Raw genomic sequence first — 26590 nt, 5'->3', positions numbered from 1 at the left:
TTCTGCTATTGTCAAGTTTGGCGCAGACTGTGCTGTGGTGCAGGTCGAAAGCGTTCAAACTTCGGAAAAGATATAGTGCAAACGACAAAACCTGTACTAAGCAGCATGTCGTTGGTAGTCTGGATTTGAGTACAGAATTAGCGATCTTTTATGATGACTGATCGGCGAGTGACGCATTCATGGTCCAGGGTAGCAATCTGATACGGTGGCCTTCCTACCTTGTGATCAATGTGCTGTGACATGGGATGGTGTGTGCTCGGCAGCGAACTATCATGGTAGGGGAACTGGCTCCAGTGCTGTTGGAAAGGTAACTAGCGTTATGGAAGCAGACTGTATCTCACATACGCCGCGGAAGATCAAAGGCTAGGAGCCGGGATAATCCCGCTACTAATGTCTGGGGATGCAAGAAGTTCTAGATTGACATCTCCGCTATCATTAATAGTTCATTCTCCCACATACACACGGGCACAATATAGGCTACAGCGCTGAAAGGCTGGCGTTATCTATCTGAAATTTACGATGTGTTGTAGAGCAGACTAGACTAGACCACTGTGTATAGCAATCACATACAGTCATAGTATTTTGAAGGAGCTTGGCGAGACAGAGTGGTCTCGACGCGGTGCCATACCTGCTTTGGAACCCCCAGTCAAATTCGAACAAGGATAGCTAAGAATGTCGTAAATCAGAGGACAAGAGGTCTTCCAGAACTTCTCACTGTACAGGACATTAACTGACTAGGCTGAAAGATCCAGAACCGGCCGGATGCTTCGTTGACCGAGGTCAGTCCAGCCTACAAACTCTTGCATGTCGCAGACTGGAACATATTCGCTTTTTACCGTGCGAATCAATGACGCCTATCGTAAATACCCCAACAAGCCACAAGGATGACTCAGGGTGCAACACCAACGGGTGGGACTTGTTTCCACTAAAGTGTGATTTTTATAGACTACTTCGTCGCCGAGATCTGGGGTTCGGGTAGCTAGTGCTGGTGTTTCGCTGTGACTAAACATTTGCTCACCATGATTCGATCGCGGATAAAGGGTAGCATCAGCTTTACAGAATTCTTAAGGTTCTCGAAATAGTATCTCTAAATAGATTAGGTTGGATGCGGGGCGATCTTGCACTGTTGCGTTCGCTACATCTCCTTCATCGAAGTCTGAGGCTCAGCCATCGACAGTGCGTACTTTGCCGTAGAAAATCAAGATTGCCATCAACAAGAGGAAAATTTCCATGTGAAATTCTTACTTTTACGTGCCGCGGCTTTGGATGTGTTTGCAGTCTGCGACACCGTACTGATTCAGGTCGCAAAAAGATGGGGTGATGTACCGAAAGATGATCATTGGCCGAAGGACAGCAGCCGCGGACCCCTTCCAATCGAGTCGTGTCAATGTAAGCGGATGTCTTACTGTGCAAAATCAATTACCCTATTATGATGTTCCTGCTCTGTAGTATGGCACTGCAGTATTGACCTAGTGAGTTGGTAGGTAGCGTGTCACGTCAAATTCCTGTCCCTGAGACAACGCCACAGCCCCGATTCAGCAACTACACTTTTAAATATAGCAGGAACATCTCTAGTACTTACTTTGCATACCACAATATCTACTCATGCTGTAAGAGATCTCCGCAGTTAGCTAGGCCACCCTTGAGCTACAAAGAGGACGTCGATGTAGAACTCCGACGTTGTCATGCGGTCGACAATGTTTGGCTATCGGGCTCAGAGCTGTCCAGATCTAGCATGCCAACAATGATTATTGATGTCCGAGTACCATGTGGCATGATGGTAAGCTGCATACATGAAGACGAGACTGTTGGTAGCCTGGACACAATCTGACTGAGAAGCGTTAGATACTGCAGGGGCACTGCGAATATCGCCACACCCACATTGCGACTGTAGAATCTGGAGTTTCGAATACGATACATTATCTGATCTGCCGTGAGCCACAACGATCTGCGCGAGTGAATCGCATCTGCAAACGGACATGTCTTGCGTAGCTTGATGTCCAAGCTGGGGTAGTCCATTGGCGGCGACGCAGCCCTGTAGTGGTTGTGGCACTGCAGCAACATATAACATTATCACGGGCATTAAATATCAGAAAATCGGCAAAGCAAAGAAACTTCAGTACTATTACGAACCTCCAAGCATAATACCACGTCCAGAAATGAGCGACCACGTCCCTGGAATTCGCAGACGAGCAGCAAGCAGTGATTCATCGTTAAGCTCGCCAATCTCGCAAGCTTCAAACGTATGTCACATGCTTTCACTATCAAGCCCGTTCATACTAATCCGCTCCCAGAGCTCCAAGGATGCCGATAACCCAACCAAGGGGAAGATCAAGCAGGTTATCGCCTGCTGTCGACGCCACATTGAACGTTTCGCTGCTACACCTCGATCTGACATTCCCGAAGAAAATGAGGATGAAGATTCTTCCTCCTTGTGTTTTGAGCTTCGACGATTCAGATCGATCAACAGCCAACCGCAGACACATCCGAAGTGCACAAACACTTCCCGCCCATCTCCTTTAACTCTGGTATATTCAAGACAAGAAAGCTACCAATTCTACATGGACGATCATAACTGCCCTTTCATCACAACGCCGTCATGCTTGGAGGCAGACTGCAGTCCGAGATTATCGACTTCTCTCATGCCTCCCTCTCCACAGACCTAGCTGCTTCACGAGTTTTCACCTGCTGAATCGGATATAGCCTGGGAGATATTGCGAGGACACTTCCTGGATCAGAGACGATTTCTTTACGATCCCGCTACGTACCCGTACCTATAACGACGCCATGTATCTGCAATTGGAGTCAAGGGGCACATAATAATTTGAAATCCATAGTCACTGTTAATCCAAATTCACCCAAACATCTGAGCGCAGCGTTCATTCCGATGTAAAATCTTGTCATCAAAGGTGAGACTCTCGATCCGCAAGCAGGTCCTTGGATCGCTATCTGCGACCTGGTGGGCTCTAGCCTGATTCAACCTAGCTCACCAACAGCTTCACCCCACCCCACTCCATTTACCGCAACACCTGGCCATTCTACATCGCGTGTGACATGCGGCTTATTGATGTCCGCACGATTGAGCTCCAATTGTTTAATGATAATGATATACCCGAGTATGCCATCTTGTCACATACCTGGGGCACAGATGAGGTGAGCTACCAGGAATTAGTTTGGATCAACCGCATCAAGGCATTTTCAGCAAGCTATGACACACCATCCTCTTCTGTTGCATCGCTCAGCAACCAAGATGATCAATCGTCGCTTATGTTGACCGCTATGGAGACCATGCTGAGAAGCAGTACGAGCTTCGCGACGAACGTCAGTGGGGTCAAGGAGGATGATCTATTGAAGAGACAAGGATATTCCAAGATTGTGAATGTAGCAAGGGAAGCAAAGAGCTTGGGCTTCAAGTACGTCTGGATCGACACTTGTTGCATTGACAAATCCTCAAGTGCTGAATTGCAGGAAGCGATCAATTCCATGTATCGATGGTATCGGGATGCTGAAGTCTGCATTGTTTATCTAGAAGACATCTGGCCTTCCAAGATCGAAACAGGAAAATTTCGCACGGCGTCTGAGATTGCCAGGAACGCTTTCGAGACCAGTCGCTGGACGAAGCGTGGATGGACACTACAAGAGCTACTTGCTCCTGCAGTTTGTCGCTTCCACCTTCGCGACTGGCAGCTTTTGGGAGAGAAAATCGAGTTTCTCCAAGAACTCTCACTGGCCACTGGTATCCCAGTTTACGTACTCGAGGAGCGTCGCTCAGTCAGCGAAGTCTCAGTTGCTGAGCGCATGTCCTGGGCCGCCCACCGTCTGACTACCCGTGTCGAAGATCTTGCATATTGCCTCCTTGGCCTCTTCGACATTCAAATGCCCTTACTTTATGGCGAAGGAAACAAGGCCTTCATTCGGCTCCAGGAGGAGATCCTCAAGACAACAGATGACTATTCTCTCTTCGCCTGGCGCGCCCTGGACTGCACTCCCTCGACTTACCGCGGCCTACTCGCCCGCTCTCCCCTCGAATTTCGTGACTGCAAATCCTTAGAGCGGGAGGACAGCATCTCAGTATTTCCTGTTAACCTCACACCTATCGGTCTGCATATCCAACTCGAGTTCCTTGCCAACCCGCACGACAAAACCCGCATCCTCGCACTAGTCCGTGCCAGCAACTCGCTCAACCAGCGTCTAGCTATCTCTTTGAAATGTCTAGACGGTCTCGCACAGTACGCACGAGTCGATGCCGGTACCCTCACTTCCATCGACGACTGGCCCACAGGACAGCTCCAAACCATTTACGTCCGGCAAAACCCCTCCATCCCGCCAGACTTCACAACGCCCGAGTTCTCCTGCTTCCACGTCCGACGCCACTTCGGGAACCAAACCATCCCACCCGTGCGCATCATATCTGCGTTTCCGCAAGAGCTGTGGGATGGAGATACGCACGAACTGCATATTCCTACGTCGGCACCCAAGGCGTTTGGGGTCTTGTTGTTGCGGGTGCAGAGCCATACATATGCGCAATCGCTATCGTTTCCTGTGGCATTTGGTTTTGATAGAGCGACGTGTCATTACTGGATCAAAGCGATTCCGGATTACGTTGCGCCAAAGGGGCTGGGTACGAGAGGGGCGTGGCAGGCGGTGTTGAGGAGAGATTATATCCCGGATGAGTGTTATGACGCGCGCAGGGGAGGTGATGTGAGACGTGATATATTCGTCATTGGGGACAGTGGAGTGGGGATTGGTGTTCGTATCAAGGCAGGGTTGGTTGGGGATAGGGTTGCATTGCTAGTCAGTGTTGATGGATTGGTAAGGTGGCATTGATGTTTTCTACTGGTGCTAGGTGTTTACGTGCACGATGCTTCAACCTATGGCTGTCAACATAGATATGGATTTGCCTTTTATGTGTCCATTCTGGCGCCTGTTCTTGACATCCTTCGAGACAGTCACGCCCATCAGTTCGTCGATATCCAGAATATCTGAATCGATGTAGCGCTTCATTTCGTAAGCCTTTGCGTATTTTGTCCGCCCGTCGCTCAATGATGTGGATTGTTCGGTCCATTAGAGGTTATTGAAGGATTCCTGTATTTCAGCCTTGAGCACAGCAAATCCAGTCTGAGCAATGAGAAGCTGATCCAGGCCCCCAAAGTCGTATTCCATTAGAGGCTAGATGATTCTAATGGGTGATACGCTCACTGAGCGTGGTATGTCACATCAAAAAGCTGACCATCAAGCCGAGGAACGTATGTTGTTTGTAGTGCTGCGGGCATGATCGTCGCTGTCAGAAGCCTGCCTGTCTGTAACTTGTCTGGCTGGAGTTGTAAGATCTTTTGAGACGGCCATGAGACCTCGCTATCCTGATCCTGGGTGGACACGATGGGAGGCTGTCTACCAGACTGTGACTCTTCATTCGCTGTTGTGACTGGCACAGATCGAGCTTGCCTTGAGAGTCTGGTGCGAAACGCATCGAGTCTCGAATCCGGTCATCCGGGGTGTTGCCACCAGTGATTCGACGATGGTTTCCCTCGGACGAACCCCATCGACTGTCATCTGCTCTATAGGTCTCAGTACAGTGGCTTGTACCTCGGCCCACAATGCTAATAATCGACTCTCAGGTTTTGCGAGCTGCTCCTGTAGAATGCGTATCCGGATGCTGCCGGGATGTGGTTCTTGTGAAGGTAAGGCGGGCATTGTTCTCTCACTGTGAGTTATGGGGACGACTGGCGGTCCATTGTTTTGGTGGCGAATTCTAAGCTCAGAACCAAGATCGCAGTGTGCCAAGCTTGACGTGTGTGAGTAGTCTGTTGGTTCTAGAAGCTCTAAGTCGTTACCACGTTGAGGCTGTCGTGAGGCTGAAGCTCGGTTTCTCGCATTCCTGCGACGTCGTTGGAGTTCTGCTGCGCAGTGTACTCTCAGATCATCCGATACGTATCTACGTAGTACCGATTCGAGTGTCCCTGTGCTTACTAGCGCAAGCATATCTCGTGCAGATTGAGATTGAGGCTCATGTGGATTTGCAGTGTGACGTTCTTGAGCATATGCTGCAACGAAGCGACTATTAGTCTCAGCTTGAGCGCGATACTCCGTAGGTCGACGCACCTCTTCAAGGCGTCGCTTCATACTTTCACGCAAACGATCGAGAGATATTTGCTTGCGCTGCACTTATTCTTCGCTCCCACCACCAACTGAATCAAATATCATGCGAGGAGACACAAACGTGGAGCATATGCTCAATGGCTCCGGCGTGAACAGCTCAGTACTACAATTTGAACACGTGCCCCGCCTCTGCGAGGTACCCTGGAACCATGGCAATATACAGCCACAGTGGAATGTATGTCCACACTTGACCATCTTCACCACATTGTCGGTAAGCGGCTCGAGGCAGGTGCTGCACGTTGCGTCGAGCTGAGAAGTGACGGAGAGCACGCCGGTCATGAAGAACTCTGCCTGCGAGTGTAGAGATGAAGTGGTGGCTGGTGCTGTGTTGGTAGGTGTTGTGACCGAAGGACGCCCCGCCGTTCCAGTGAAAGAAACCAGTGGAGGAAGTGACATGTCCATTGGTGGGGGCGTTATCGTGGCAATAAACGATGACTGCATATCAGTTACCTGTCCCAACGCAGCGAAGGTGGTGGGCGTTGTAAGCCAACTTGATCGTTGCTGTACAGCGAGCATAGCAGGTGACGATGGTGTGGATGGCGTCATTGACCATGGCGGTCCATTCGGGAACGGCACTGGCATTGCGGTCGTGAGAAATAGTTGTGAGCTGCTGGATGTGTTTAAAACCAGCGCGCACGGACAAAACATCGTATCGAGGCAGAGTGCAGGTGAAAGGAGCTTCAGAACCTGGTTCTAGCCCAGCCGTGTCCATGTAAAGAGTGATGGAGATTGAGCTCGCCGTGAAACGTGTTGCAGCCAAAAGAGCATACCTCACCATCAGTTGAGCTGGCGAACACTGATGAATCACCGCTCGCATCCTTTATGTGGACGAAGGCTTGCAAAAGCGTGCCGTGTTAGGATGATAGCACGACAGAGCCCATATGTAAAGCTCACGACGCAAAAGCTGGGAATGTGTTATGGTCGTTTGTCACCGTTGCGAGATCTCGTGACTTGCAGATATGTGTTGCAACTGTAAGAGGTAACAAACAAGACAGTTGTGTTAACTCCTTAACACCAGGGTACTTTGCGTACCTTTGTACAACGCCGACCACATCGACCACCGATACCAACACCGATACGCTAAATGCAGTGACAAGAATCAATCAAACGTATGAGGCAGTAACTGGCCTGATCTTAATCGTCTGAACCCAAAGTCGTTTCCCGATCACCTCCACTGCCCTTGACTTAGCGCCAACAAGCCTTCTACACATCCAGCTTCTTCTGCGGAGCTCAAGTTTGTTCGTGCGCTTCCGCTGTCACCGTTCATAAACGTCCGCAGCTCCTCGTCTTGTTCCGGATCAACAGTACCCTTGCTGCTTTTGCTCTTGGCTTTTGCTAACAGGGCACCAAGACTTGCGCTTTGCGAGATAACGTTTGTGTTCTCGCCCAGGACCCGGCGTGGCCGTGTCGCTGAACCAGGTGTAGCAAATGGCCGCCTGCGTACTGACTTTGGCATGTCTGGTTCCCAGTTCTCCTTGTCAGATTCTGTAGAAGGAAACTCGTCCGACTCTGTTTCTTCACTGTCCTTTGGCTTCTTGCCACTCGAAAAAACGTTGAACGTCGACGCACGTTGGATAGATCCGCGTGACTTCTTCACTCCCGAAGAGCCTAGCATTTTGTGCGAGCTCTGTCTTGATTTTAGAGGTGTATTCTGTCGTGCCTGGTTCTGCGCAAGGATCCTCCTGTTAGCGCGCAACAAGCCAATCGCGTCTGCTGCGCTTCCACTACCCTCTTGTTCTGCGCGTGCCGTCAAGCTTGTGTTGTGCCGTGTGTCTGGATCGCACCAGAACTCCCATGCTCGAGAGTCCCGGCTCCTTCCAATATTGGGCGACACTCGGGCCATCTTTGGACTGGGTTCCCCTCGCGCTGCAGCAAGCAGGCGATCGTTCAGGCCTGCAGCGCTGTAGCTCCTGCGTAGGCCAGCAGCAGCGCGGGCGAATGAAACTGGTGTGGTTCTCGAATGAGGAGGCGACGGTGTCTTGTCGAGGTCTGTAACGACGCGTGCTGTGCCACCTTCGTTTGTAGCTATCCGTACGAAGGAGTGTGTACGTTTCAGGGGACGCGTGTCCACCGACCTGGACACCTCTGGTGACTCGATGGCCTTCAAAGGCGCATTTGGGAATGTGATTGTTTCTGGCGCGTAGTCTTCGGCGGAGCGTACGAAGGACGCGCTGCGACGGTTTGAAATCCAGGATGTTCGTGGTTGCGCACCCTGCGATGCTGATGCGCTTTGCTGGGAGTTGCTGATTTCTGCGGGCGCAGTATCGACCGTCTGGGCAGCGGGGGAGGGCTCGACTGTGGGTTGCGTCGTTGTTGGGGTGTCGTTTTCGATTACTGCTGTCGCCTCCCCTACTGCCTGCGTCTTTAGGGCCGTCTCGTTTGAAGCGGCTTCGGGTGTTGTTGCTCGCTCTGGCGCATCGGTCTTCGGCGCCTCTGTCTCCGGCTCCGGCGCGCTCCCGCCATCACGCGCGTGCTCGTCTTCAGTCGCAGGATCAGACATATTGGACGATGACGACATTAGTGATGCAGAGGAAGAGGGCTCGAGGGGTCGCGAGCGGCGGCGGTCGTTCTGTCTTTTGTTCTGAAACCAGATCTGTAGGTGGGTTTAGTCGCGCGCACTCGTGACGTGGAACGCATTGGGTGGACCGACCTGCACCTCCTTCTCGCCAAGCGCGACTTTGCGGACAATCTCCAGACGCGCGGCCTTGTCCGGCTTCGAGTTGATCAGGTACTCAGCTTTGAGGATGTCCTCGTCCTCCTTGCTGTGGGTTGCAGGTCAGCGCGCTGGGTTGCGGAGTTGGTGGGGTCAAGGGCGTAGCCGAAGTCCTTCCGTGACACGCTCCATCGCGTCTCCGAAATGCTCAACTCGAGACTTGGGATGGAATAACTTGAAGAAGATCAGAACCTACGATGTGCGCCTGCGTTTTTGACGAGCGAGAGGCTTGTTGTCGACATCTGGCGGCATTTTGTTCGCGACAGTTTCTGGCGAATGCACAAGAAAGGCAAAATCCGTCGTGACCACAGGTGGACTGGCGCGTCTACCAATGGACGGCGACGCGACTGGAAGTGGCGATGAGAGGGACATTTCAAATAACAGCCGTGAACGGTGAGCGGGCAAAAAGCGATTGTGTCAAGACTCAGTTCGCATTGAGTCTCGAGGAAAGTAATAGAAAATGAACTGGTGGCAGGGAATGCTGAACGCGTTCGTACGTCGGTCGCGTTGCGTTGCGCCGGCTGTCGGATGCAAGACATCATACGGCACTTTCCCTGGTTGAGAAGAACACTGGGTCCGTGCACTCAGCCTCACAAAATGGCATCTCTGCAGCAGGACTCCTGATCTGGAACCTAATATTGCTTGGAAAAGTGCGCCTGCTGTGGAAATGTACTTCCAGCTTATCAGCAATGCCAAAATGGGTATCCATAGTCCGCTTGACAAGTTCGACGCGTCGTAGGCCCTGAAGCGCACCGCGAGCACGAGCATGAGCACGAGCTCGTTTATTAACATGAACCATGGTGGATCGTAGGTAAATCAACGCGTCTCGAAACCACTCAGCGCGTACCAGCCGGCCACTCTACTTTGCCTAGATGGTATTGTTCTTGATAGCCTTGCAGTATCCACTGTTCCTTTCTGCTTTTTAATGTTGTGAAGTCCTGCTTTATCATAAGTCGAGGTGTCGGCCTGCTGGCTCAGTCAACCACACAAGTTCGGTGACTTTCTCTGAGATCATATTAGCAACACCTCTTCAGACAGTACTGCTCAAGGCCTTCGGTGTAGACAACAATACCTTATAGTTCTTTTAGAAACTGTTTGTAGCCATGTGATATTGCATCAGGCTGTGAGTGGCATCGTGTACCAGTCCTCCTGTCCAACCGGAAGAACGTACAAATTCGTGATTGTACGATGATGACAATGCCCGATTTTGACGCGTCCAGATTGGCGAATGCCTTGCATCTATCTATTCTGGAAGTGCGTTTCGCATACTGTGTAACCCGCAGATTTGTGGCACGAGATCATGTGATGGTTGACGGTGCCAATCTAGCTATCTCAAGCCTAGTGAGAAATTGGCCACCCCTCATTTACCATTCATGGATCAAGGATACACGGAGCATACACTTAAGCTGACTAACGCTAAAACTAACTTAACCACTAACTCACTTACTTAGTCTAAGCAACACGCAAGAACACTTAAACTAATATCTTTATAGCTGCTACACTCTATAATAATAAAATATAATAAATTTTAGAAAACTCTAACCTAAAAATAACCCTAGCTATTAGCTAGCTCTAACTTTAAACTAACTCTAACCCTAAGATTTTATTGTAAATGTAATCCTAACATGTTTATTTTATCTTCTAAACCTATTTAGAAGATAATGCCTAGCGTTAGTTCGGTGGAGCTGCTAAGGCAAGGTTGAGCTCTTAGCGTTGGTCAGCTCAAGCGTGTCCTGAAGATACACGACACCACTTTCTGTTCTTGCCTTGTTAAACGGATACCACCCCGCGCAAACTGCCGGTGCTAGCCCCAAAATGCTGAGAAGGCAACAGCTAGGCAACGTTCCCGCTACTGCTTCCAGCCTCCTCCCATCACCACCCTTGGCGGCTTCACCGTAAGACGAGCTGAACATCATGCCGATATGTACGTTCGAAAGATCTGCACCTGCGGGCACTAACACTCCTGGTTTTTGATCTCCTGCAAGCAAGGAACTCTTCACGCGCAACAGCTTCATCCTGCAGAGATGCTCCATCGGAACCGGTGAACGCTAGTCTGTCTCAAGGCAGAAGTCACTGTTGCAAGAGTCGGTCTTTAAAATGGACAAATACCATCGGCCAGTCATTGTTCTACCACCACACAATGTTTCGGCGCCCGCCGCACGCCCTACGTTTGGTGAATCGCAATCTTGCAGCGAGCCTGCATAGCTTCAACATAGTCAGTGGGCCTTATCTGTCCTTCACAACCTATACAGGCGCATCCGTACTATTACTATTTCCTCGTATGACGAGCCTTAGCTCAGGCTCCTCGAACATCGACGTGCAGAGCGATGGGTCACCGGATCTTGGCCCCAAAGGTCCTGGCCCATTCTCCCAGCAACTTCACTCTTTCGGCTCATCGACTTGATTGGCAAGCCTCCTGCGCAGATGTATCTCACTGCATACTGGATGATTCGCCGGATATATTGGTCTAGTATCCCGCGGTCGCCGTCAGCTCTGTCATTAACGGTGAGCACCCACATCGTTGACACAGAAATGCCGAACAGAAACCACTACACAGCCATGCACAGTCAAGTTGATGTGCGATGTAAGACAAGTCCCATGCAATCTTATATGCTAGGCCAAACACCACACGCTTCCTAGTGTTCATTCGCCCACCCAATGCGCTTGGATCCTGTACCGTTTCGTGGAGTCCTCAGGCACGTCACTCCAAGTGCAGAATCAACACAAGTGACAAATAGAGTAGTCGAATGCGCTTTCCTTCTTCATTCGTGGACCTTTCGCTGAGCTTTCACATTACACCCGTAGATCGCCGAGTATGTCATCTTCGTCTTGAAACATGTATCCCGGCAATACATGTTGAAAAGGTCAGTGGCATGGCGGAGGCCCAAGAGTGTTTTGATCGTCATCGTGAATGGCTAATCAGCTACACCTGTGGCTTGCAATGATATCGGTCATGTCGCAAGAGACCCATTCGAAGCAGGCAACCGCAGGTGAAACCTCAAAGGCATTCAGCCATTGGCCGCCGCTTGCTGCCCAATCTTCTCACACTCGACACCCTTGTACATTTCGAAAGACGCTGGGCGTTTACTCTGTCCCGCCTTCCACTATACCGGTTTGTACCTTTGGTGCTGACGTCCTCACCATAGCGTATATTACATCGCACTATAATCCGAAGCCATTGGTTCATAGCAGCTAATTCTACACGGTAAAGGCGCATACCACGCTACCCTCTCGATCGATTGTAATTTTCAGCCTCCCTATATTGCACACTATCTCGTTCCTACAAGGCTGCACATTCCTTCACCGTCTTCAAACCTGCTTTTGAGTCATGGGCATCAACGCTTTGTATCACCGTGATGGTTGCTTGGGTACAGAAGTGAGGCTCAGGCATTATGGATATGGATATATCAAGTAATCAGATATTACAGTTATTCTCTGCAAACCAGTCCAGGTTACTGAAGTGCTCCGTAAAATAGATCTCCACGAAGCATATCCACTATGCGCATAGCTGTTGCTGGTACTTGCCGGTTAGCATTACTGATTGCTCAGGAGATCCAAGGGTCAACCAGTCATCAAGTTCTCATCTTGTCAAGAGTCGTGAGTAAATTCGTATCTCAATTAACTCCTCTAAAGGCTTCTCAAAAGTCGGTGCACTCTTACTGAACAACTGCAGGATCAGACAATCCTGATATCACAAGGTTATCAGTGTCAGATTGTAAATTACAAAAGCTCATCGTCCCTCCAGCACGCGTTGATGGGGGTTGATACAGTCATCTCCACAGTGACTGGCAGGCTTCAGCTACGACTTGTCGAAGCAGCCGTGCAGTGTCGCGTCCGCCGATTTGCCCCCGCCGAATTCGAAGGTCAACCAGGGCAGCGTGTGTCGAACAGCATCCTAGACCGTGGCAAGACCTCGGCTCTCAATCTGCTCCATCACTATGCCGCGAACATCCAGTCGACTGTTTTCGTATGCGGAAACTTCTACGAACGCTTTGCTGTAGGTGGCTTGCGAACCCACCATGTGGGCGCCAACATCGCGAGCGGAGAAGGGGACTACATTGCAAACCTACGCAACATGACTGCGGTTGCGCCTGTGTACGATGCTGCCAACAATTACTCGTATGTCTGTTTGACATCGATGTACGATGTTGCCAAATTTGTGGTTCGGTCTTTAGACATGCCACATTGGCCTGCAGAGATGTCCATGTGCGGCGAGAGGATCGGTGGTAATGCTCTGATCGAACTTATCAAGACATGTAGAGGTACAATCTACCTTTGATCTATCTGCGCAGCTCACTGATGTTACTTAGGTCGTTCATTCCAGTACATCGATTGGCAGAACCCAGCAGGTATGACTATCGACCTGGCTCAATCTGTTTCTGCATTGACTGTAACCCGCAGGTCTTCAGTACCAGCTTAGCATCGCTCAGAGGGGAGACAGCATCAATAAGCAGCAACAGGTAGCGACACATCTAGCAACCGCGGAAGGGCGCTACGACTTTGTCACCCCCACGTACTTGAACACCATGTTCCCAGATGTACCGACGACGTCTCTCTCAGCTTGGCTTTCCCGTGCCTGGGCGGACATATCCTGAATAAAACAATTTCGGGCACGACGAGTTGACGTCGGGGGGTAACTCTTGTTCCGCAGAGCAGACTTTGTTTCTTTGCACATATTGTATGCCAGCAGCGACCGCAGTCTAGCTCTTTCGTAGCCTTTCCTTCTCCTTCAGCAAATCGTTTCGCAACACGTTTCCATATTGGTGACGGGATCGTGGCCTTGAACAGCGCAGACACTAGAATGAGGCATGGGCCTGTTCGACATGGTCATTGATATGCCTACGATATTGTGATTATGGGACGTACACGCCCAATCGATGACCACTAAGGCCACCCTACGATGATGCAATGTGTTGACCTGTGGCAGGATGTGCGGCTACGGTCCTTCGGTTTTGAGACCTTACGGAGCACAACAATGTGAATTGCTCCTGTCAGGCACCGTCGACTCCACCGAGCCGGGGAAATGCGGCTCAGCAAGTCCTGCATCGATCAATTCTGCAAAAAGAACCCCGCCTGATGATGCAAGGGCCCACTGATGCGAATCTTCGATGAGGATCGCAATTTTTTCTATGTCAAGATGATGTCACGGTCCCCGCCGGCACCACCTCATCAATAAAGTGCTCAAACGCGCCTGCGCAATTAACAATCTCTTCTGCCTCAACACCACAGATCAACTACACCCGAATCTTCATTGCATCACTTTGCCTTTCAACCCAATCCAAACACGTAGGTCTTTACCATAATTGCGTCGAGTGGGAACTTCAAGTCAGCCTTGATAGCTCCCCTGATCGGCAATGCATACATTGCAAACACCAATACTAACAACGCTACAGCCACGAAAACAAACAGACAAAATGGTTTCTTCGCAGCAAGGTTATGCCCCCACCACCACCGACATGAAGGCCAACCCTTCTACCGTCGATAAGGTCAAGTCAAACTTGCCTCTCCCCGAGGAGCCTCCCGTGGCCTCCGACTTCAACAGCTCTGATGCGCGCACCGTCAATGTTGGCTCTGGCGGCCAGGCCGCCGACATCTCTGCATCCGGCCAGGGTAGCTCGACCCTCCGTGAGCCCGCCACCACCGACTCCGTTGGTGCTGCCGGCCGTGAGGGCAAGGATGGCTTGGGCGGCATCCCTAACGATGCTGTTAGTCGTGACCAGAAGGACCACCCTGGCCTGGCCAACACTACCGGAAAGGACAAAGGTACCCCTTCATCCGCTAAATAGATTGCCGCAAAGCACCTATGATCTGGACTGAGAGGTGCACTGTATGCAATGCATGGTTGCACGGCGTTTGGGATACTAAGAATCTGATTTTTCCAGCGAGAGAAGGGCTTCACCCCGAGTATGGGTGCTACGTCAGCGAATACGGTAGTATGATTGCAAGAGCAATATTAGGTCATGAATGAACGATTGAACGATATGATCAATTAATACTTGGACTGCTGTCATGACGTGCACAAGAAACAAAGCCTAGGTCTGAATGAACCTTACAAACGAACCCTGTTTCGACATCAATATACACGATCGCGACAAGTCTTACAACTGACAGTGGCGAAAATAACAATTTTTGCTTTTGAATAGCACGTCCGGGGGACCAAAACATGGAACCTCGAGAACTAGCTTTTGATCTGCATGCCTTTTGTTAGCCCCGTTTGGAAAGCTTAAGCGGCGGATCGCGTTCACGGCTGTCACTGGTGCTACCAGCTACTTGACGTCACAATGTATACAGCTCCGCATGACGCAAATGCACGCCATATGTCACTACTCTCATTTGGGGGGTAGAGCTCAATACCCACACTTAACTCAACCCCCTCCCAAAGAATATACAATTGGTTCAAGCAAATCTACAAAGAAAGAAAACACCTCCACGATGTCTCAATCACACGGCCAGAAAGTACGTTACCACACTCCAGTTAAGCTCATACAAGTCAAGCCATCCTCTCACCCTACCTTTGTTGCAAACTTCAATGACTGAGCGATCAGCTTACAACCTCAGGTAACAACAGACCCCCACTCCAACATCGCCATCCACGAAGGCGTTGGCATCGTCACCAGCGACTCCCTCGCCGCTGAATCTCTCAAGGGTGACGGCTCCTTCGGCGAAGGCAACCCCAAGGCAGCTGCATCTGCTCAACCTTCTGCCGGAAGCACAGCCAACAACACCGACACAAGCGGAGCTCGCAAGCTCGATCCAGCCATCGACGCTGAAGCGCGGGATGCCGCCTCAGGATGGAGTGAGCAGCAACAGCTCTCTGCTGGCAGCGGTCTTGGCCTAGGCAAGGAACACGGCGTAGGGCCTACATACAACAAGGTCGGCGGCGCAACCGGCTACGGCACGAGCACGCAGCCACCCTCGTCTAACGTTGAGGAGATCCAGGGAGGATATGCGGGCGCGGCTGATAAAGTGAGGGAAGCAGAGGGGGCCTTCAAAATGCCAGGCAAGAACGTTACCGAGGACCCCAATCTTAGCGGCAAGACGGAGTTTGGAGCGATTGGAACGAACAAGGACCCCGCGAGGCAGGCGGAATTGGACCAGGTGAAGAAGAGTGCGGCTAGTGGGGGTGTTGGCTTGCAGAGTGGCCAGCAGGAAGGCGGCAGCAAGTTCAGCGGACTAAGCGACGAGGCTGCTTAGATACTTCTAAGACAACATGATTTACGAATGCAACAAGCACCAATACAACAATGCCGACGTACATGACATTTGCATCTCGAATTCGAGAGCGTGTTGCTTCGCGGCATACGTGCGCACGTGGGGCACTCCCGCGGCGGCCTGTGCTCTGTAGGGCTGTGAACTAACGCGAGGTGGCCTTTACGCTCGGGGACGCGTAGCCCGAACTCATTCGCATGTCGGTGTCACTCCCCTCACTCCACCACCGGGTCCCTTGCGTGGCTATCTCTCTTTCTTGAATCGCGATTGCTCCTGCCGTGATCGCAATTGGGTCTGCTGTGCCCTATTCGTGAAATTGTCCGCCCAGCATGAACGGGTTTCAAGATCAGGGCCTCGATGAGGATGCTTTTGGGTCTTCAAAGGGGAACATTGTGTCTAGTTTCGATGCCTTCCGTAAGTGTACTCTCCACACATCTAGCAAACACACTGACACATGTAGCCAAAACTAAGAAAACGTATCTCGTCCAAGGTCGCAACTCGTCCGCCTGGACCGTAACCCTCATTCTCACATGCATCTGGCTGGCCTGGACCGAAACCTCGCGCTGGTTTACCGGCACAACAACACAAACATTCTCAGTTGAGAAGGGTGTCTCACATGACATGCAAATCAACCTCGATGTCATCATCGCTATGCGCTGCGCCGACCTTCATGTTAACATGCAAGACGCAGCTGGGGATCGCACTCTCGCTGGCGACCTCCTGCGCAAGGATCCTACAAGCTGGGCCCAATGGACAGGCAAAAATGCTGAGAGAGGCGTGCATGAGCTGAATCAGGGAATTGGCGAGGAGTGGAAGGATGAGCAGGATGTGCATGAGCATCTGGGAAAGAAGCAGAAGAAGAAATTCGCGAAGACACCGAGGATCAGAGGCGCGACGGATAGCTGTAGGATCTTTGGAAGTCTGGATGGCAACAAAGTTCAGGGCGACTTCCACATCACTGCTAGAGGACATGGATACATGGAGTTTGGAGAACACCTGGACCACAACTGTGAGCTCTCCGCCTAATAACTGTACCCAGGAACGCGAGACTGACCTCCCACAGCATTCAACTTCTCTCACATCATCCGCGAAATGTCCTTCGGGCCCTACTTTCCTTCCATGAACAACCCGCTCGACAATACCATCGCCCTCACCCCAACTCAAAACGATCACTTCTACAAGTTTCAGTACTACCTCTCCATCGTCCCTACTATTTACACCGACTCGCTCAAGGCACTCAAAGACCTCGACTCTGCCGATTCTGCTAGCAGCGCCGGTCTGTTCAGTACGCACGCCATCAAGACAAACCAATACGCCGTTACTTCTCAATCACACAAAGTCCCTGAGCAAAGCGTGCCGGGCGTCTTTGTCAAATTCGACATCGAGCCGATTACACTGAGCGTTGTCGAGGAGTGGGGTGGGTTTTGGCCGCTGGTGGTCAGGCTGGTAAACGTCATCAGTGGAGTCATGGTTGCCGGTGGATGGGCCTGGCAAATGTATGACCTAGGGCTCGAGTTCTGGGGTAAGAGGGGGAGAAGAGGTGATGGAATGGGGATGTTGGGCACGCCGCAAATAGAGAAGAAGAGCTGGGACTAGACATTTCTGCAAGGTTAGGAAGAGCGAGAGTTACGTTGCATTTCGAGGCGTTGAGGGTTTCTGATGAGTCGATGTAGGCCAGAATACACACAAATATGTTTATGCTCTTCGATCTCTTCCCGCGAGTCGTCGCACGCTTTGCAGGCCGTGTTTCTGATCGTTTGTGTTTCGACCCGCGACGGCGCCGCGAGGAGGTCGAGGGCTGCTTTAGCACTCGAATTGGAAAGATTTTAGCAAGCCAGCAGCTGTTCGCCTGAACCCTGAGCTTCAATCCAGCACTAAGCTTGCCACAAAAAACATCAGCCACGTGCAACCGCTCATCCTGCACAAGGCGACCGAGCTTAAAGGCCTTTTGCTAGCAGACTCGTGAACAGATCTCTGGCCGCGGCTCCACACAACACCCGGCGTGCCTGCAACCATCGTAAACAAGTCATAGAGCAACTGTCGGCCGTTGACGCCTGAGTTGTAAATTGTTCATCTAGGTACCCGAATAGCTTTGTCAAGTCACTCGCTCGATATATAGTTATAAGACTGTTGGTTTGTTTCGGCACAAGTAGGTGCCTGCATCATGGCGATGGCTAAGGCTCCGAGAAAGACGGACGTTCTGTTCTACATCGTTCTCATTGGCGTGGGTCTATCAGTTGCAACTGGGACATCCTTCATTGAGCCTAGAAAGAGTGTAAAGTAAGACAGCCCACACAAAAAAACAACTGAATTGGACATGGGTATCTCGAAAAATAAAACACCAAGCAATGCATGCGTAGTCGCTGATCAGCCGCGAACCTTGACCTTGATCCCAAGGCCGCGTGCGCTAGTCCACACGCTGTCGCTGACTCGCGTGGGCAGTTTTCTCCCCTTCAGACGCTGATCTACTAGCCAGAGACCTACTACGAACTCGACGCGTGTCAGTCTCCCAACCTCTCGGCTGTCGACGAGGGCCCATACTTCCTCCAGGACGTGTATTGGCAGCCGGCTCCTCATCCAGATCTCCTTCACCACCAAGTTCAACACATCCATGGATGGATCGTCGTCGGGCGGGTAGCTGACGTTCGATGCAGGTAAGAGAATACCTTTATTCGCAGCCCAAACACCCTCGTATCGTTTCCTCTCTCGCTCTGTGATTTGGTCTCGCCAACGTTTACGCTGCCCCTCGTGATGCTTGTTGGGATGCTTGCGTACCTTCATGCCCATGATACGGTTGCCTTTGCCTTTGAAATCGACTTCATCATCTGATGAAGAGGGTGGAGAAGGATCCTTTCGCATGGTAGTGCGCAGTTTGCCTGTCGCCTTTGGCGGCGATGCTTTTTGCGGAGATGGCGAGCGATGAAATGGCATGTGATGGTGATGCTGTTTGCGAGGTGGGAAGAGTGGCTCGATAGTCATTGGCTGAAGCGGGTTCGGTGAACTCTGTCGAGAAGAGGCAAGGGCTGCTCCCATAATGGCACTCGAAAGGGATTCACCCGTCATGTGCTTTGTGATGGCTTTGACCGATTCGCGCTGGTACGGTTTGTGATACACTGAGCCAGCGGCTGAGGATGGTCGGTTCGGTGGAGACAATCGCTCGGGCGCCTGCAATGGAGAAGCGCCTCTGCCTTGTCGTCGAGGAGCCGGGACCGAAGGCTTCAGTAATTTGACATCAGCGGGGACAGACTCATTCTTTCGAGTATTCGAACGTCGTGGAGGAGGCAGAGCAGGCTTGACCTTTTCTTCTTCCTCTAGCTCTTCTTTTGCTGACTTGAAAGACGCCGGCGAAGACGGTGCATTACTCTCCAACGATGTCGAGAGACGCCTATGGAAGCTTGCTGACCGCTTTGAGTCTTGCGACTTTGGCCGTCCTTGACCAGGCGTTGTCGGTCCTGTTGTAGCCCTCGTGTTGAGAGCAGCCAGTTGCACTGGCTTCTGCTTGATGGGCGGAGACTTCAATGGAGCGTTGTGCGTCCAAGAAGGGTCGTTGGTTCCGTCGGTGAGCGGCGATCGCGGTGTTTCGATTGGAGGCTTCGACTTGGGTACAGGAGGCGGTGTGTGAGTCCTCTTCCTGACAAGACGTGCTTCGTCCTTAGGTTCCGGAGGTAGTGTGAAGTTGCGCTGAGGCTTGGGTGATTTGACAGGGGGCGGAGAGTTCTTGACGACGACCGAGGGTGCGGATGGAGGCTGTGTAGGGGTCACAGGTCGGTTCTGCTCGAACATCTTGACGAGAGAGTTGGTCGGTGGGATAGGCGTGTCATCGGTGGATTTGTCTCGAGCAGCCGCACTTGCGACCGGTTGCGAGTCAATGCTGTCTCTCCTCTTGCGCGGCTCCTGGTGGATCCTCTGTTGGCCCGGTTTTTGCTGCTCCAGCCTCGCGAGCACGTTGCCTACGCTCCCGGATGGTGGCAGCAGATCACGCTCGTTCGCAGACCTTCCGCTCATCGTGTTTGCAGCTTTGGCCGGGACAGCTGGCCGCAAAGGGCTGAGGCGCGCAGCCGCTAGCTTGGCGGCAGTGTATGATGGCGATGGTGCACGGTCGACGTGGCTGTCAGGCACGCCCAGAGAGCTCGAGCTGCTGACGTGCTTGGGAGAGGGACGCGACCTGCTTGCGCTCCGTGAGCTACCGCCGGTATAATCTCTCTGCAACGGCACAGAAACGCCGGCGGGAGTGCTTGGCCGCCCTGTGCCTACTTTGGTGGCAGCAAGGAGAGCGCCATTGCTGCCTCCAGCGTATGTGTTGGTGAGGTGCTGAGGTTTGGCGGGTGGTCTGGCGAAGGCTGAGGTGGCTCCAATCAGAGCTGCATCGCGGACATTGTGCTGCGTATCGCCGGTCGACTGCGGGACGACGCTGCGGCTGCGTACGGAGCTGCTCATCTGGCGTCCATCGAACTGGAAGTGGTGATGTGTACGTGAGGGCGTGGAAGTCGAGGATTCTGTGCACTCGAGAAGGGGTTCGAGAGAGCTAGGGGACCAAGGATCAAGACTGAGCGAACGACGGAAGGATAAACGAGTCCAAGTGGAATCCTGTGCAATTACGACAGCGTGCCCGTTGCGTTTACAGAGCCCCACAGCTTGGAATAGATGTCGAGCTAGGCCGCAAGTAGCGAAGGCGCACATGTGATAGCGCGCGTCCAGTCGCGCCTGCCTGCGCCGTTGCCTGCTCGACTGGCAACATCATAAACAGCCCGCTCCGACGTCCCAACCTCGATGCATCCACCATGGGCGACGACACCAGCATGCCTGACGCCGAGGCAGTGCGTGAGAACACGCTCATGTATGGCCACGACGAGGAGTTGGACGAGAAGTACCCGACTCGGCCCTTGAATGAGCACAAGACACCGCCATTCCACACGCTTTTCACCGAGCTGTTCAATCCACTCATGGATACTCAGAAGAGGAGGCATCCTGTTGGGCCCCGCCGAAAAACTGGTCCGTCAGGTCACTCGAACCTCTCGCCGCACGAAGCCAAGAGGAACATCATCGAACGCTTCATCAAAGATTGGCGAAAGAAGGTCGGCAATGACTTCTACCCAGCCATGCGACTCATCATCCCTGAAAAAGATCGAGACAGAGCTATGTACGGCCTGAAAGAGAAGGCCATCGCTAAGGTCTTGATCAAACTTACTAAGATCAGTAAAGACTCAGACGATGCGAAACAGATGCTCAACTGGAAGCTACCTGGCCAGTTGTACAAAGCCACCTCTTCGACCGCTGGTGATTTTGCTGGTCGCTGCTATGAAGTCTTATCTACACGCCAGATGCGTACTCAATACAGTGACATGAGTATTGCTGAAGTCAACAGCGCTTTGGACAAGCTGTCGCAGGTCGGCTCAGAAGATGAGCAAGTCAAGATCTTCAACAGATTCTACAGGAGGATGAATGCTGAAGAGATGACTTGGCTGATCCGCATGATCCTTCGTCAGATGAAAATCGGAGCTACCGAGAAGACCTTCCTCGACATGTGGCACCCTGATGCTGAACAGCTTTTCAATATATCCTCAAACCTCAGACGTGTATGCTGGGAACTCTACGACCCAATGATTCGACTTGAAGGTGATGATACAGGCCTCAGTGTAATGCAATGCTTCCAGCCGCAACTAGCACAATTCCAAGACAAGGTCGGCTCATTCGAGAAGATCGTATCACGATTCCAACAGAACCCTGACGATGACAATTTCTGGATTGAAGAGAAGCTCGACGGTGAACGTATGCAACTTCACATGATGGAAGATCCCGACGCGCCCGGCGGAAGGTTATTCGGTTTCTGGTCGCGCAAGGCAAAGGACTATGCCTACCTCTATGGCAAGCACCTTGAAGGCGAGGAAGCAGGCGCTTTGACACGCTTCATCGCAGATGCGTTCGGCAAGAACATTCGCAACATCATCCTTGACGGCGAAATGATCACCTGGGACATGGAGACAGACCACATTGTCGGCTTTGGCACACTGAAGACTGCAGCAATATCAGAGAAGGAGAACAAGACCAACAAGAGCACTGGCCAGCGTCCCCTCTTCCGCGTGTTCGATTGCGTCTATCTGAACGACAAGCTCTTAACACCATACATGTTACGCGACCGTCGTCGAGCACTAGAAGGTGCGGTTAAGAATGTTCATCGACGACTGGAAGTTCATCCTTATATCGACGCACGCTCGCACACTGAAGTCGAACCAGCACTGCGAATGGTCGTGGCTGAGTCTTCCGAGGGTCTGGTGCTAAAGAACCCTCGGTCCATGTATCGCCTCAACGAACGTAATAACGACTGGATGAAGGTAAAACCTGAGTACATGTCTGAATTCGGCGAATCGCTTGACTGTGTTGTGGTTGGTGCCTACTATGGCTCAGGTCATCGGGGCGGCGCTCATTCTTCCTTTTTGTGCGGATTGCGCGTCAAACAAAATGCCAAACCCAGTGATCCAGACTATGAGAAATGCTTCTCTTTCTTCAAAGTTGGAGGAGGATTCAGCCGCGAAGATTACGCTGCTATACGAGGCCGTACGGAAGGCAAATGGAAAGATTGGGATCCTAAGCGTCCACCTCCTACCATCGAGCTCGGTGGTCACACAGAAAACCGCCAATACGAGCGTCCCGACCAATGGATCCTTTCCAGTGACTCTGTCGTTCTTGAATGTAAAGCAGCCAGCGTGGAAGGCAGCGATAAGTTTCGCATGGGGCGTACGCTCCGATTTCCACGCTTCAAGCGCCTCCGCATTGACAAGCGGTGGGACCAAGCCCTGAGCGTCCACGAATGGGTTGAGCTACAGGTCGATGTTGAGCAAACTCTTGAGGAGAAACAGCAAGAGTTCAAGATCGAGCAGTCCCGTCGCAAGAAAGCCAGGGTCACAAAGATGCCGCTCGTGATTGCAGGTGACGAAGCTGTAACGACTCCCTATGTAGGCCCAGAGTCGAAAGTATTTGAAGGTCTGACCTTCTATATCATGACCGACCAACTACACCCTATCAAGAAGAGTAAGGCTGACCTCGAAGCACTTGTCAAAGCCAACGGCGGGAGGATCGTGCAGCGTGACTTGGCCGACAGAAGTCTTGTCATTATTGCAGACAAGCGGCTCATCAAAGTGGCGTCTCTCGAGAAGCGAAACACAAACAACATTGTCAAACCTATCTGGCTGTCTGACTGTATAGTTCAGAATGAAGCTGATGTCGGTGCTTTGCCGTACCTACTGCCATTCGAACCAAACCGCCACATGTTCTTCCTCCACGATAATGAACTGGATGTTACAGAAGGCAACGTAGATGGGAACGGGGACGCGTATGCGAGAGATATCGGAGATGTCGATGAAATGAGAAAGTTGCTTGGAGGCATGCAGAAGCCAAGAGCAAAGAAGAATTTCGATAAGCAACGCTTTCTCAATCAGCTCCAAGGTCACAGAGAAGAAGTCAACAAGTTGAGAAGCTATATGTTCGTTAATATCAAGGTCGCCTTCCAAGTCAATGAAGACCCTGTCTGGAGTCTCAAGACAAGAATGGCAGCGAACTACATCCGCTTTGGAGGCGGCTCGGTGGTTGGAAAGGAAGCTGCAAAGGGAATCACGCACATCGTCGCTCCAGATGGTGAGAAGGGGAGTAGCACGAAGATCACTGACATGGCGAGAGTGGTGGGTGTTGCATGGGTGGAGAAATGCTGGGAAGAGGGCACAATGGTCGACGAAGAGAGGTTCCAGTGGGGATGATTGAAGCAATTGTTTGCTGAAGGTACAGCGTTACATTCCTTTCTGTCCATTTACATCTACTAGAGCGTGCATCGTAACTCGATACCCAATGATACAGCCTGTCCGGTTGCTTGCCCCGGATCTAGCTCAATCGCGCATCCAGATGTAGATGCTTCTCGTTAGGCCTGGTGGCCGATTTCATAGACACCGCTCTGAGGACTCTTGCGGAAGCTGCATGTACTTCTGGATATGCAATTGCTGGGGTATCTCCAAATCTGTACAAGCTTTACAATAGCCGAAATGAACACGCCTCATGTCCCATTGACCCACTCCTTGGCTTTACCTTGATATTCGACGACTACTTGCTCATGCCCTAGCCACTTTGCGTTCTCCCACGGACTTATAACAGCCAAAACCTTCGCCTTGACCAACCCTAGCGGTAACGGCCCGAACAACCTCGAATCCCTCGACCACTCTAAGTTATCCCCCGCAATCCAGCAATGCCCTTCCGGAACCTGCACCACCCTGTCCTTTATGTTTGCCCAATCGCCTTCGTCATCTTCCTTTTCCAGATCCTCATCTTCACGCGCAGCACTCACAACGCTGACGAAATCGCCTGGCATGCCGATGACGCGCTTACATCCTCTCTGATGAGGGAAGAGCGGGTGTGTGTACGTTATTACGTCGCCAACTTTGATATTGCGACCGCGACGGTGCAGACAGGAGTAGAGAATCCAAGGGCGCTTGTTGTACGAATGAGGGATTGTGGGGACCATGCTGACGCCGCTGGTGTGGCCGATGCTGAAGATGTGGGTGGTGACGATGTGGAATAGGAAGGCGCCTTTTGCAAAGGTTTTGGTTGCCCCTAGAGCACTTCGTCAGCAAATGCGTTCAAGGGCTCAATGTCAGGCAACGCATGAGACGTACACCACAGATCACGCGTTTTTGGGCCCAGACGCGAAGTGAACGACATGTCGGGAATGTCGTTTGTCGTGCTGTTACCGTATACACATGATTGTGCTGGCAATAAGCGTAGCGTTGTGGTGATGCGCAGTTATCGCCCAAGTTCGAGAGTGCTGGCGGAGTGACGACGGTGTTTCGAGCTTCAGAAGTTCGCGGTTGAGTCCGACGCTAGGGATCTTAACTCCGGCCTACACAATTCGCAACGCGACTTCTGCTCCAAGACAACAACCTCATAAATCTACCATGCGTGTCCAAGATGAAGTGGTTGGGCTCAAGAGTTCAGAACAGACTGCTACGAGGTGATTACAGAGCTACTCAAGCGTTCGCGAGATTGAGCTAACGCATGTTAAGGCCTGCACCAACAGGACTCGATGCGGGCGACACGTTGAATGATGCTGTAAGAGGTGCTTCCTTTTCTCTTCTTTTGCTCGATTTGGTTTGCTTGTTGCTTAGAACCATCGACTTGCGAATTCTGGTTGCTCAATCTGACTTCTTCAAGATCTCATCACGGCCTATCACGACCTGAACCCTACCACAATCGACACCCTGAAAGAAGAACCCTCTCCCCTTGAATTCATGCGCTATGTCGCTCGCAATAGGCCTTTTGTCATCAAAAACGGCGCAAAGGACTGGAAGGCTCGCAAGCGATGGAACGCCTCCTACCTCAAGTCCGCAATGGAAGGCCAAACCGTCAACGTGTCCCTGACGCCACACGGCAACGCAGATTCCGTCGTTGACCTTCCGTCCGGCGGCAGTCTCTTTGTCAAGCCATACGAGCGCGATGAACACTTTGGGTCCGTGCTTGAGAAGATCCAAACTCAAGAGCTCAGCAAGGAGGATACATCTGCTCGCCCAACGCGCTACGCGCAAACCCAAAACGACAATCTTCGCGCCGAATACACATCTCTATTCAGCGACGTTCCACCAAGCATTCCTTTCGCACGTGTCGCCCTGGAGAAGTCGCCAGACGCAGTGAACTTCTGGCTCGGCAGTTCTGCGTCCGTAACCGCGCTGCACAAGGACAACTACGAAAACATCTACGTGCAGATCTTAGGTCAGAAGAACTTCGTCCTCCTCCCGCCAGTGGATGCGCCGTGTGTGAACGAGATGGAGGTACTAGAGGGTACATATACGCCGAAGCAGAGCGGTGAAGATGCTGCGGAACCGGTAGTCGGGGATCTGGTGATCCAGGTTGACGAGCCAGCAGCCTATGTGCCCTTCGCGACCTGGGATCCGGACACGCCTCTTCTCAATACAACGCCGTACTCACAGTACGCACAGCCGATGCGTGTCACGCTCGACGAGGGAGACATGCTGTATCTGCCCGCACTCTGGTACCACAAAGTAAGCCAGAGCTGTGACGAGGAAGGGCTGTGCTGCGCCGTGAATTACTGGTATGATTTGGATTTCAGCGGGAGCTTCTGGAGCACAGCAGGATTTGTGAGGACCGCGGGGCTGTTGAGTATGCAGCAGAAGGATGGTTAAGAGGTCACTCATTGTAGACAACTGTCTCTGAGCAAAGGTGTGGGTCGTAGCAAACGCGAAACATACCAGCAATCTTCGTGCCCATCTCACAATCCACCAAGTCAATATGTCACGACTACTTCGTATAGAACAAGCACCTTGCCTCGACTCTCGCGTTCAAAAGGCTGTGTACCTGGAGACTTATCGCCTGCCGATGCTGCGTAACGGTAAGTATCAACCTCACCAAAAATACACAGTCAAAGCAATCCTAAGGAAAACAGACACCTACGCAGCAAAATACTGGCTAGGACCAACAAACAGGATAAAACTACCTAAAAACACCAAAAGTGAG

General features: G+C 51.8%; 10 protein-coding genes across 11 annotated transcripts, besides 3 other annotated features; 7 read left to right on the top strand and 3 right to left on the bottom strand.

Moving 5' to 3' along the window:
- Positions 1–3054: 3054 nt before the first annotated feature.
- EKO05_0007853 (uncharacterized protein) lies at positions 3055–4827 on the top strand (the record flags this gene model as incomplete). The annotated part of the gene is made up of 1 exon (XM_038946342.1): positions 3055–4827. One exon carries the CDS (start codon positions 3055–3057, stop codon positions 4825–4827), a length of 1773 nt encoding a protein of 590 aa, XP_038797010.1.
- Positions 4828–7324: 2497 nt separating this feature from the next.
- Positions 7325–9124, bottom strand: EKO05_0007852 (Homeobox protein yox1; the record flags this gene model as incomplete). The annotated part of the gene is made up of 3 exons (XM_038941112.2): positions 7325–8752; positions 8810–8921; positions 9069–9124. 3 exons carry the CDS (start codon positions 9122–9124, stop codon positions 7325–7327), a joined length of 1596 nt encoding a protein of 531 aa, XP_038797011.2.
- A 1143-nt stretch (positions 9125–10267) lies between these two features.
- Positions 10268–10604: a mobile genetic element.
- Positions 10407–10471: a tandem repeat.
- A 1766-nt stretch (positions 10605–12370) lies between the features above and the next one.
- Positions 12371–13467, top strand: EKO05_0007851 (uncharacterized protein; the record flags this gene model as incomplete). 2 transcript variants are annotated; one of them, XM_038941036.1, is made up of 4 exons in its annotated part: positions 12371–12469; positions 12546–13134; positions 13183–13221; positions 13274–13467. In XM_038941036.1, 4 exons carry the CDS (start codon positions 12371–12373, stop codon positions 13465–13467), a joined length of 921 nt encoding a protein of 306 aa, XP_038797012.1. The 2 variants fall into 2 exon arrangements, with proteins under 2 accessions (XP_038797012.1, XP_059493127.1); XM_059637144.1 differs by having other exon boundaries at positions 13183–13467.
- A 759-nt stretch (positions 13468–14226) lies between these two features.
- Positions 14227–14658, top strand: EKO05_0007850 (uncharacterized protein; the record flags this gene model as incomplete). Its single annotated transcript, XM_038946343.2, has 1 exon — positions 14227–14658. The coding sequence occupies one exon, from the start codon at positions 14227–14229 to the stop codon at positions 14656–14658; it is 432 nt and encodes a 143-aa protein (XP_038797013.2).
- Positions 14659–15304: 646 nt separating this feature from the next.
- EKO05_0007849 (uncharacterized protein) lies at positions 15305–16066 on the top strand (the record flags this gene model as incomplete). The annotated part of the gene is made up of 2 exons (XM_038940952.1): positions 15305–15328; positions 15431–16066. The coding sequence occupies 2 exons, from the start codon at positions 15305–15307 to the stop codon at positions 16064–16066; spliced, it is 660 nt and encodes a 219-aa protein (XP_038797014.1).
- A 344-nt stretch (positions 16067–16410) lies between these two features.
- Positions 16411–17677, top strand: EKO05_0007848 (uncharacterized protein; the record flags this gene model as incomplete). The annotated part of the gene is made up of 3 exons (XM_038940948.1): positions 16411–16495; positions 16542–17090; positions 17145–17677. The coding sequence occupies 3 exons, from the start codon at positions 16411–16413 to the stop codon at positions 17675–17677; spliced, it is 1167 nt and encodes a 388-aa protein (XP_038797015.1).
- Positions 17678–18448: 771 nt separating this feature from the next.
- On the bottom strand, positions 18449–20761 carry EKO05_0007847 (Increased rDNA silencing protein; the record flags this gene model as incomplete). Its single annotated transcript, XM_038946344.2, has 1 exon — positions 18449–20761. One exon carries the CDS (start codon positions 20759–20761, stop codon positions 18449–18451), a length of 2313 nt encoding a protein of 770 aa, XP_038797016.2.
- Positions 20762–20862: 101 nt separating this feature from the next.
- EKO05_0007846 (DNA ligase (ATP)) lies at positions 20863–23832 on the top strand (the record flags this gene model as incomplete). The annotated part of the gene is made up of 1 exon (XM_038946345.1): positions 20863–23832. The coding sequence occupies one exon, from the start codon at positions 20863–20865 to the stop codon at positions 23830–23832; it is 2970 nt and encodes a 989-aa protein (XP_038797017.1).
- Positions 23833–24122: 290 nt separating this feature from the next.
- Positions 24123–24784, bottom strand: EKO05_0007845 (uncharacterized protein; the record flags this gene model as incomplete). The annotated part of the gene is made up of 2 exons (XM_038940964.1): positions 24123–24676; positions 24739–24784. 2 exons carry the CDS (start codon positions 24782–24784, stop codon positions 24123–24125), a joined length of 600 nt encoding a protein of 199 aa, XP_038797018.1.
- Positions 24785–25017: 233 nt separating this feature from the next.
- EKO05_0007844 (uncharacterized protein) lies at positions 25018–26259 on the top strand (the record flags this gene model as incomplete). The annotated part of the gene is made up of 3 exons (XM_038941108.1): positions 25018–25073; positions 25126–25178; positions 25274–26259. The coding sequence occupies 3 exons, from the start codon at positions 25018–25020 to the stop codon at positions 26257–26259; spliced, it is 1095 nt and encodes a 364-aa protein (XP_038797019.1).
- Positions 26260–26488: 229 nt separating this feature from the next.
- Positions 26489–26590: part of a mobile genetic element that runs on past the window's edge.

Source organism: Ascochyta rabiei, chromosome 13, assembly GCF_004011695.2.
Source record: "Ascochyta rabiei chromosome 13, complete sequence".
Taxonomy (NCBI): domain Eukaryota; kingdom Fungi; phylum Ascomycota; class Dothideomycetes; order Pleosporales; family Didymellaceae; genus Ascochyta; species Ascochyta rabiei.
Note: the sequence above shows the minus strand (reverse complement) of the source record. Positions and strands in the feature narration are given on the sequence as shown.